The following is a 12006-nucleotide window of genomic DNA, read 5'->3' on the forward strand; positions in this document are numbered from 1 at the left end:
CAATATTTTCACATCGGTTTAATCTAAACGTTTCATTAAACTTCGACAACCTCTTATAAATACATTTTTATGATGTTGTCTCTCTGTAAAAAGCTTTTTATAACATAGCGCGCACATGCTTCCCCCATCTGACTTGCACACGTCATCGAATGGACGCACGGCCGTGCGTATGTTGAGAAATGTACCATGATGACGCCAATAGGAATTAAACTAAGATGCACGCGCGCTATGTTATATTATTAAAAACTGGATCATTGTATAATGCAATTCAAGGGATTTGATTGGCTGAGCGGCCATGGTATATGAGCAATTATACCATGGCCAAGAAATGGCGGCCATTAAATTGTCTGCTGGTTCTTCTCTCACAGCGAAATCAGTTAGATCTAGCAATATTTCTTGATTGTTTTTAATAAAACAATTATTCCACTTGCGCTTGTTGGATATGAGATGATTATAGCCAACTCGGCGCTACGCGCCTCGTTGGCTATCTATCATCTCATATCCAACGCGCGCTCGTGGAATAATTGTTAAATATAGCATATCTGGGCCTTCCCACAGCATCTGTATGGTCAGTCGTACGGAGAGTCTGAGGAATTTCTTGCCCCTCAACCACAAATTCCCTTCGAGAGGTCGGAGAATCGAGCATGTCTCTGAGAGTTCTTACGGATGCACCTGCAAATCTCGTGTGAAACTGTCTTGATCGGGCCTATAGATTCCTCTACTCTAGACAGTAAAAGTGTCAATGTCCATTCGTACTCGTCTAGTCGACGACACCAGAATTTCGCGCTGTCTACTTGATTGGTGGCCCTGGCCCCACATATCACACGTACAAGAGACTCGAAGAAGTCATCAACATTTGACTCAAATTTCTGCAAGGCTGATCGGACTGCGTAGAAAACTTAACACGACAGCGACATGATAGAGACCAAACCGAGAATCAACAGAATGCGACAACCGTGGACAGCTGTTTCGAGCTGGTTGGCTCTCGTCAGCACAGTATAGCACAGCAAAAAGTAAAACACCAACGCGAGTCGAGTAGTCTACCAAATGCACGTGGTAGCCGATTTCGTATGGGCCCAAATTCAGACATCCGTCCACGTAATAGCGCGTGACTACGAACAATGGACAAAAGAACTGAAATATCATGTCGCTGTTGCAATAAGTTGAATGAGAAAAGCAAGCAAAACTTTCCTTCATAGGTACATGGCCAATTCGTCGCTGTCGTGTTAAATTTTCTGCACGGTCTGATCAGCCTTGCAGAAATTTGAGTCATTTATATTTTTGGCTGATTAGATCTTTTACAGATCCAGCGTATACTTGCAGCATTTTCGTTGTGCGGTTTCTTGCTTATTGTTTGCCTATCAACATTTGGAAGCCATCGGGCGGCCATGTTGTTGACTGGTGTAGCCTGGCTTTCACTCCTCGCGGGACACGGGACAGCTCATTTGCATAAATATATGTCGAGACTGCATCCAAAATATATATGTCGAAAATCACATTAAAACGAGGCAATATAAAACGAGATCCCATACATCGATTTGGACATACATTTTTTAAAGCGTGGGCACATATTGACATTTTGACATATATATTGACATTTCCACAACTATTAACAGCATATGTCAGTCTATTTATTACCATCTACACAACATCCGGCGCTTAAGAAAGTACTTATCATATGACAATAGGAAGTCCACTGTACAGGTTGTTATATTGTCACGATTAGACTATTGTAACGGTCTATTATATGGTACGCCCGCTGTTCATCTTGGTAAGCTGCAACGCCTACAGAACGCGGCAGCTCGGCTGATATGTACTGTATCCAGGTATGATCATATCACACCATCACTGATCAACCTTCACTGGCTTCCGGTTACCCACAGAATAGAATTCAAGATAGCAATGTTAGTTCACAAATGTACCTATGGCGTCGCACCACAGTATCTTTTAGACTTGATAAAAATCAATGACAGCTCTCGGTACCAGTTGAGATCACACCGGGGCATACTTCCAATGGATAATACCTATAGAACAAAAAAGACACTAGGGGATAGGGCGTTTGAAAATGTCGCGCCCAAAGTATGGAACCGGCTCCCTTTGGAAATCAGACAATGCCAATCATTGAATACTTTTAAAGTTTTACTAAAGACACATCTTTGGAGACGCGCTTGTTAATGTTTCAATTCTCGAGTCCGTGAATTGCGCTTCGTGAGCTTCCTTTTTTTATTTGCTGCTGAACGTTATCAGATCACTTGTGTTCGGGTGCGTAAAACTTACAAGTCTCGGCAAGCGGAAACGAAACAAAAAAGCAATTGAAAAATAACGCTAAGAATCACTGTCCTATGTCTTGATCTTTTCTCACGTCGCCCGTCGCTATAAGATATTTAGTAAAGGGAAAGCCGCCGCTTGTAGCGTTTTCACAAAGACTTACAGTATTACGGTAATTTCCAAAGCGTTAAACAGAGTCAGCTCTTTTAAACGGTCACCGTTAAAACGTTTTCTTTCTAGCTTCAAACGGATACTTGTTTCTTATTTGCAGCATTAACAATTTGGGACTTTCATTCAAGAGCGAATTTTCACCCGAACTTTCGATAAGCAATTTTGAAACTTCGCTATTCTCAACAATATTTCGCTCGAATAGACTTATTCGCCGGCTTTTCGACTGAAGAGCAGCAAAAATTTTCATTTTGAGTGTGACAATACATACGGTTACGGTGGTTCCCCGATAATTCCGTAGCGCTGATAATTTTACCCTCCTCAGCCGCTTCTGCTTCGGCCCAACAGCTTTGCTTGATGAGGTCGGCTTCATTTTGTTTTTCCATAATCATTGCAGATTAAAAAATCGCAGTGCGCGTACAACAAACACCGCAGATATCCAAGAAAATGGTGAAGGAGTTGATTACTCTGGGACGCGAGAACGTGCAAAACTGCGAGGAAATTTTCACAGAAGGTGACGGAAGAAAAAGTAGCTCGCAAAATGATTGGCTAATTTTCCATAAAGGCGTTAGGGGGCGGTACTTGTTTGTGTAGCGAAAATTTTTTTTCAAGCGCTGTTTTCTCAAATTTTAATTTTCGCTTGCAGAAGACACTTTCAAGAGTTACAACTCAACAACGATTTGGCTGATTTCAGTAAAATTTGGCCAGATACTAGAAAAATAAATAACGAACAAAAACGCGTGGGGAAATTCTATAATTCTAAAAATTCTTTCCTTGAAAGCAATTTCTGTGCGTTCACTCCGCTTGGATTTCTCGCAGTTTTGAAAATGTTTGTAACTTTTGAACGAAATCGAATTAAGGAAAACCCTGACACGTTTTTTAAGCTTTTGGGATCTGTACCTGGAGAAAAAAAACAAACTTCCAAAATATAAAATCGCATTGAGTTGGAACTCTTGAACGATGACCTGGACCTTCAAGTTCCAACTTTACGGAAAACCTGGAAATTTATTTTCTTGGCAAAGCAATGAAATATTTGAATACCCAGTTCTATAAGCTTTAATTTGATATAGGGTTCTGGGTATCTGTGATGTAACTGAGAGACGCTATATCTGTTTAACTGAAGCCACCCCTGAAGGTACACGGTAACCTTAAGCGTCAATTCGACAAAGTGATGTGATAGCTTATCACTGACCTTTCCTCCTCGCATTGTGGTTCTACAACTGTCAAACAAAACATGATTCCTTCGCCAGGAACTCCAATTCTCACCATTTTAACTGTCCAGTGCTTCTTAGAATTTATTCTTTCGATTTACCGCTTCAAAAGGGTTAACTTTCTTTTTGAAAACGGCATAGTTGAGTCTAAAACATGTAAGCAATATGGCCGCCACACTAGTCGACAAAACCATCCCTTCTAGGAGAGAGCAGAATTTAATCCAGGTTTAATGAATAAATCAAATGATGATTTGACGTCACAAAGGTAGGGATGAGGGTGTCCTCTCCGTCGTGATATACGCGCCGATAATAGATTTTGATTGGGCCGTTTTTGCTGAAGACAATTAGAACAATAGATCCCTTCTAGGAGAGAGCAGAGTTTAATGGGTAAATCAATGTGCAGATTTGAAGCTACCATGAAATAAAAAATAAATAAATAAATAAAACAAGAACAAGACAAAACAAAACAATTGAGACACGGGCTGCCCTCAGGTCATCCCGCGTAATTAAAACCAGCTGAAAATCACTATATTTACTACAAGAGGTACTGAAGTAGAGGAATTACTTTCCATTTTCCTTTTTTGACGATGCGTCCTTTTTAGAAAACACGAGATAGCTGCTGGCAGCTTCTCCTTCTCCATTTTCGAGGTAGACATCACTATTCTTTTACATAGATCAGTAGCTGTGCAAATCCTTACAACTACCCTACTAGCAGAGGTTTCTTTCTGTTAATTAGCATGTACGAAGTCGTTCGCGTCTCTAGTATTTCGCGAACGACTTCGCACATGTTGAAGGACTTTCCAGAAAGAAACCTCTGCTAGCAGGGTACCGTACAATGTCAGGAGCTCCTGACAATGTTAATGTTTTCGCAAATGCCTGTGCTGAAACTTTTGCCCACTCTTCTCGTAGTTTTCTCACATTCTGGTTGATATCATTGAATATCTCTTTAATTTGCTTGTTTTTTTTAGTTCGCGCACCTAGCAGTGTTTGAAGTGGGTCTGGGTGTATTGGACATGAGTGTCTGGGTGGTGTCTTTGTATGTGCAATGAGCGTACTAGGCCACACTTTTGTATCTCTTTTTAAACACTATCACTTAGTCGCGCCTTCAAAGAAATACAGCAACACAGTATCGACTCGACTCACCATCATTTCAGTCTCACATCTCAATTGTTTAGTCACCAATCACATGCCGCCTCAAACCGCTAGGTAAGCAAACAAACGGTCTCACATATTCATTCGTATTTTCAACTTACTTCAACGTTTGTGTTATAGTTATCCCTCACTGCGATATAGCTAACTTCAATTCACCAAATTAAGCAAAACGGTGCCGTTCATTGCACATTTGACCACTAAGTTCTCGCTCGTTGTTATTGGAGAGCTTTAAGCCGGTGACACACAAGGCTATTTTATTCGCCGATCGCGCCAAATTTGATAGCCAGCGAAAATCGCAAGCGATTTTCGCCACCGACTGATGCGGAATTGTGTTATAGTAATCCCTCACTGCAATTCACCAAAACAAGCAAAACGGTGCCGCTCATTGCATATTAGCAATAAACACAATAGCGCTAAGTACTTCGACACTTAAATAAAGTCATTTATTTATTTATTTTATTTTTACACACTTGGCAATATTTTTGCCAATCGTGGTGATGTGGTATCTTGTTCGCAGGCTTCATCGAAGGGTATTTTGCAAAGTTGTGATAAAATCGCTCAACCTGATTGGTTGACTTTTATACTACACGATGAGCGTAGAAAATCGCGGGAACGGGCACACTATATAGCTAGGCGAACTTGGATGTCTGACAGAAAATTCCTCATGGATGGGTCTGCTGTGACTTTTCGCCATTATGAAATAGGAGCTTTATTTCTTCTTCAAAGGAATTTGAATCAATATTGTCCCTACAAAGAAAAAAGGAAAAAAGGCGATGACAAGGATGATGGGAGAAATAGTTTATTGGCTGGCTGTTTAGCTCACGACGTAAGAAATTGAAGGCAAAAATAAAGGCAGCTCACACAGCCACCCACAAGCCAAGTCTTCTTAAGCTTGCAGCCTAATAATTGGCAATTAGAAAAAAAAAGATGGATCTGAGAATTAACTCTTTAGAGTATATTATGTACTGAAAGTGCTAAGTGAACCCATGAAATTCATACTGAGCATTAGCCCTAGTTAGGAAATGGGAGAACGCAGTAGGAATTTCAAAGTACTTTAACAGAAACTACAGAGTCAATTCTGTGATCCATCATTTGTGTCATTTGTACCCTACAAAAAAAAGCACAATACCATTCTAGTAAACCCGTTTTCGTACTAAATTACTTTGAGTTTACTAACCTTTGAAACACTCTTTGATACAAGGTAAATGATAATAGCAGCATTGCCTGAAACAACAAATAAACAATCAAACTTATTTCGGAAAGTGAAGAACCAGAGAGGATGCTATGCCGTGAGCAAGTTTCCTTTGTGCTGACATTATAAGGTCGCAATCAAATTGTGATAATCGCCATGGCTCACGCAGACAACTTGAAATTAGCATCCCCTCGAAAATTCCAATAAAAACAAAACCGTCGATGTAGGCGGCCCTAAAAAATTAACCCTGGTTGGGAGCGTTTTTCTCAAAAGAGAGAACAAACTGTCATCAGTTTAGAGCGACTTTTCCAAAACACACAGAAAGAATTTGAAAAAAATTTATTTTTAGTTCGAATCCATTTCCATACCGGCAATCCGTCGCCAAAGACACTTACTAATAATTTCAGAAAACTGGTACTAAAGTAATTTAAAGAAAACAAAACCATTATTTAAGGGTTTCTTAGGTTTCCAATATTTCTTTTAGCTTTTTATGAGTGTCATTAAAAATAGGGACCACAACTCCCCATACATAATATGCATGCAACGGCAACTGGCTGTTATCTTATGTTTTATAACCAGTAAATGGAAAAGCACCTTCTTTGTGACTGTCCAAGTAACTTGTCAAAATTAGCACTTGAAGCAAAAAGCTTCAACTGGTGCGAAGCGCGAGAACCATACAGCAACATTGCCTAGCTTAGAATACAAAGCCGGGTGAAACGTGCATAAGTATGTAATCATGCGCATGAGCTCTCCCGAGTTGTTTACGTTCATTTTGTTGTTATTTGTTTTGCTTTGTTTCTTTCTTTTTGGCCATTACTGGAGCTCAGCGAATTAAATTTAAAAAGCAACGACATAGCGGTGTACTTACAAAACCGAAGATGATCAGACCTGCGACCTAGGAAATAATAATAATAACAATAATGAAAAAAATTCTGTCTGGGTATAAATTGAGAGAAAAAAATTTCTGCCTCCATCGATGACTGTTATTATAGTTGAGGCTGTGGTCAAATCTTTGCGCAAAAAGGCATGCAAACGAGGCGATATAGTCAAAACAATGCGGAATGATCAGGTTGCCTCGTTTGTATGTCAAACCGCTGGCAAGCGTGATAATAGCGAGTTTACGCAACAGGATGGCTGATGTGGTGGGACGGCAAATTGTGCTTGTGTGACCAACGCGACGGCCAAGTATTCATGACTCTAGATTGTAACATTCCTACCACTCGTGCTTTTCAGGTTGTCACAGATGAGAGAACACCAGTTTTAGTCGAAAATCGCCTAAAAATGTGAAGGTACTAAGATGTCATGTTGGTCACACAACGATATATCACCGTCCCCTTCCCTAAGCCGTCCTGTTGCGTAAGCTCAATAATAGCCATTGCATAGCTGATCCTGATCAAATGCATCAAGATAAGCGCCTAACGCTCCTTCAAAGATTGGGACTGACATCAGCTAACGAGAACGATTACGGAGAAAAACTAATAGCATTCATCCAAGACACTAGTGTGTTTGAACCTGTGGTTACTTTGGTTTTAAGTCTGCTGTGACTAAGATTTGTCTTTTGAGCTACAAGAGATAGAGAAGAAACGAACGAGGAATAATTGAATAAATAAAATTCTCAAGTAACAGTTAGTTCCTAGATAAGGTGTGTGAACTCGGTTTTCGTTCACAAACCTCTGCATATGTTTCTTGTTTATTTTATGTTATCGACTGGTTTTTTTTTGAAGCATGGAAATAAAATAAACTCCTCACACCTTAAACCAGTTATCAAGAAATTTGCTACTTTAGGTACTTACACTCGTGGCCCACTCAAAACCAAAGTGTTCATTGCAAATTCCGGCAAAGGCTGGACCAATAGTTGCCCTGAACAAACAAAACGAAAAAAAAAAGTGTTACCACCTGCATTGTCAACTCAGATACCCGCAAGAACGAATATTCTCAAACTTCATTATAATTCATGAGAGGAAACCAAGAAGATCACTACCGCGAGGGAAGTTTAGAAATGTGATCTTAATTATCACAAAAGTTAATGAACTTTTGCCTTGAATTTCTCCAAGAATTATAAATGGTTTGAGAAACTTTATCAAACACTCGAAAAAGTGTTTCATCGGATTTCCAAACATCATTAAGTTCGTGTTTTTTTCTTCTTCTTAATCTGGACGAGTAGAGTCGATTATTTCCATCAGGGGTAGTCAAGCGGGTTAAACACGCGAGCGCCTGTCAGAAAACTCGCCCCGAGTTCGATTTCCGCCGCTGTCTCGAGTCCGGTCTTTGTTCCTGCCAGGAGCGCGGGCTCATTTTCCTGAACAGCGGCTGGTAATCAATCGCCCTTAAAATAAGTCAAATCCGACGAACTATTGAAAATCTACTAGGAAGACGTTATTTTTTCTTTGTTATTCAAAAGACTGCTTTTAAGTTGCTTTGCAACTGTTCTACCGAGAGATGGAGATATTTCACCAGCAAAGTGAAAGAAATGGATAAAGGGGTTAGTTTTTAAAGAAACTGTGGTGCTAAGTGGGTGGGGAGAAGAAACGAATGTTTTGTTTTATCAACAGAGTTAATATGAGAATTTTGCCGCCCTAACGAGATTGCTACTCTAATCTCTTTATGGCGGCCAAATTGCCTCATCATCTCTGTTGATAAAACCAAACAAACTGAAAGGCAACAATGAAAAGAAGCAAAAGTGAAGAAAAAGTGGTGAAAAACATACCCTAAGTTATTCATGCTTGTAAAAATACTTGAAAGGACTCCATTTGTGGATGAGTTGTCGGGCATTCCATTCGCCCTATAACAATAAACAACACTGTGTCAGTGGGGATGTCATTGCAGACGGTATGAAGTTACTTCGCCTTCTTCTCCCACTCCAGCTTCCATGTGTTTCAATAGCCCTTTTCACGGTTAATGTTTTTCATTTGCATTACAATGTTATCCGACGTGGATGCGAGGCAATTTCGGGCTAAAACTACAAAATAGCCCGAAATTGCCTCACATACATGCTAGATTTCATTGTAATTCCAGTGAGCAAAGTTAACCGTGAAAAGGGCTATTGGCAGCGCATTGTCCGAGCCTCACTATTAAAACCAAAACTGAACAAGTAATGTATTGTCAAATATATGTCATGTAAATACGGTATATGGCCCGTTCGTTTCATACTCTGCCTTTTAGTTCAAACCATTTTATTCCAGAATGGAAACTAGAAACTAGTTTAAATTAAACGCGAACATTCAGTTTTAATTCTTACTCTAGCGTGCGTGGTGCATTCGTTGAAGACTTTACACATTTTTTAAAAGACAAAATTTAGTTTTCAAAAAGCCGATATGTTTATCACTGCCGCCTCTTTCATGTCTCATGTCCTCTACATTTGCAATTTATTTGTCAAGTTTCTCCTACCTAGCAGTTCTTATTAAGTCTGGCATAATTGGCACAAATGCAAATCCTGCGCCCAAAGCACCAACGGACAGCGCGATATACGCCAACCACACTTTGCTGCAAAATTCAAAAGAAGATCAAAATAAGTGATTTAACCACTGATCACAAAACCCTGACAGGTACAATCTCTTTCTAGGGGAATCTCTGTGTTCGAGCTGTATAAGAAAACTCGACAGCTTATCTTAATCTTTCACATAAACGCGTAAAAGGGCATTTGGGAACACGAAAGACGTACAAGACAAAATGTATTTTCTAAACAACGGCAAAAAAGTGATTTTAATAGAACATGCTGAGACAAAATGAAATGTAAAATATTTTTTTAAAGCATAATCGGTTAAAAATATTTCGCACTTTTTTAGTTGGGGAAGTTTCTAAAACATAGTAACAAAATGGCGGAAATTCAAAATGGGTTGAATAACTTTTGACCAATTGAGATTTTGGGATTATGTTTTTCAAATTTTATCTTGTCTCAACATGCTCTCTCAAATTTGAGCGTTCGATACGTTACTATAGTTGAAAATGAGATTTTTATGTCAATCTTGTGACATGATTTTCCCGCCAATGACCGTTAAAATTGAAAAACTAGAAACATTCGATTGTTTAAAATGCGAAGATTTGTCAAAACAAAATTTGAGCTTATTTTGATAAAATTTACAAAATTTATAACCAAAAGCAGGGCAGGACAGACACCTGAGTATGTTTAACTAGGTTTAAATGCTAAAAATACAGTGCAACAGAGTATCGCTAAAATTACACATAATTCTGTGGCCTCGTTAATGTTAGTTTATACAATGAATAGCATACTTTGAAGGTAGGAAGATTAGAAATGGAGCAGGCCCCAACAACAAATAGCCGACACCAAAAGTGGCAAATCCAAATATACTCATCCCTCTGAAGCATTTCTGAGAAGAAAGAAATAGTAACATAGGACATTCCAGAGTCATTCATCACAGAGTTTGTTCCAGTGTGCGGGGTACCGGGATTACCACGAATTAAAATTATTGGAACATAAAATTTTCAGAAGTGAGTCAAATATGGCGCCTTTAGCCTGACTAAGATACCAGAAAGTAATGAAAAGATGCTCGACGACTGAATAACTTTTGGGAACATTGTTTTGTATAGCAAAAAACATCAGTGTGTACTACAAACTTGAAAACACCACGCTACAAATTTATGGCAACATATTGAAAAGGTTTCTGGGAAAATTTTATTGACACAACCAACTTATCGTTTCGTTTCATGTTTTCTATAAGAAGTGGAAATATAGAGGGCCCCTTTTCGTGAAAAAATGCCCCTTTAAAATCTTTAAAGAGGGCCAAATTCGAATGGGAACCTCAAAAGGCGTTTCTAAAAACCCTGCATCAGGGTCACTGCTTGAAAATGGATTCCCTGACAACAATGTGGATCCGTATATTATAAACTAGAAATACGTGAATCGCAAAACCTCGCGAAGCTGGGGCTGGGTGGAAAGCCCTCTTTCGTGTTGTAGCATCAAATGAGGAGATTAAAAGGTTTCTGAACATAGCAACTATTTTGATGAGCATGGTCTTTTCGTAGTTCCACAGGCTAGTTTGCGGTTAAAAATCTATTTCTGACGCGATGAAATGTACCGCGGCCACAAAACGTGTAATTTCTTCAGTGCAATCTTTCACAAAAAAAGATTTCTAAAAGAAAGGGAAAAGATTCTGGAGAGATAGTTCTGTATCCAGTGAATATTGATGAACATTGCAGTTGAAATTTGATCATGCACGCATATTTTTTCCGATGTATGCAAATTTTTTTCAGACGACGCCAGACAGTCTGACGTCATTCAAGTGCGGACACCTTCAAAGATATAAACATATATATATATATATATATAAATATATTTTTCGCTCGAATTCGCGCGGCTTAGCTCCGCTCGGGCCGGCTCGGCTCGACAAATTTATTAACCTCGCTTCGCGAGGAATGATTACTAATATTTCAGCTGGGGAAACACCTGCAAAAGGTAATTTGAAAAGTTATTCTGGCATAACGATTACCACACCTACCCCTCCCCTCTTACCAATAACTAAAACCCAAAGCAATCAAATACACTGCGACCAAGCATACTATGGCTGACTTAAATTGCCACCTTGACGTAACGCCATTTTTTTTCTTGCCCGAAACAAACCTGCAGTCATTTTCTTGTCTAATAATGTGGTGGTTCTAACAGAATAAGTGCACAGAATTTCATTCTTTCTAGCTAGTGCTTGAATGCTAACCCACATTACCGTCTACCAATCTAGTACGCAAAACAGGCGTCCAGTAAAATTCATTCATTTCTTGTAACTTTATTATTGTCACTTCTCACCGTTTTATCGCCTATACAGCCAACCACTGGTGCCGGCAAAATAAACACTCCGCAACTTAACAAAAACATGAGTCCGATTTGTGTTGGACTTTGACCCAGCTGAAAAAAGGAAGAAATCCTGTTTGTTTATACATGATGCATAAGCAAGTCAGCTAAATGTTGTCTGTCTAAGTCTGTCTCACATGGATAATACGTCTCTAAAATAAAAAGGCTTGCAGGAAGTAAATACACTGCTCAGCATTACAAACATAAACAAG

General features: G+C 39.2%; 1 protein-coding gene across 1 annotated transcript in view; it reads right to left on the minus strand.

The window, feature by feature from the left end:
* Positions 1-4672: 4672 nt before the first annotated feature.
* Positions 4673-12006, minus strand: part of LOC146486933 (MFS-type transporter SLC18B1-like) — a 30772-nt gene continuing 23438 nt past the window's right edge. The window contains exons 9-16 of the mRNA XM_085089450.1: positions 11750-11848; positions 10222-10319; positions 9379-9474; positions 8699-8773; positions 7785-7851; positions 6860-6886; positions 5977-6023; positions 4673-5546 (exon numbers count right to left, since the gene is read on the minus strand). Of these exons, the coding sequence (XP_084945576.1) occupies positions 5462-5546; positions 5977-6023; positions 6860-6886; positions 7785-7851; positions 8699-8773; positions 9379-9474; positions 10222-10319; positions 11750-11848 (594 nt within the window). The 3' untranslated portion in view covers positions 4673-5461. The remainder of the gene's footprint in view (positions 5547-5976; positions 6024-6859; positions 6887-7784; positions 7852-8698; positions 8774-9378; positions 9475-10221; positions 10320-11749; positions 11849-12006) is intronic.

This window comes from Pavona decussata, unplaced genomic scaffold (genome assembly GCF_977016875.1).
Source record: "Pavona decussata unplaced genomic scaffold, jaPavDecu1.1 SCAFFOLD_19, whole genome shotgun sequence".
NCBI classification, from domain to species: Eukaryota; Metazoa; Cnidaria; class Anthozoa; order Scleractinia; family Agariciidae; genus Pavona; species Pavona decussata.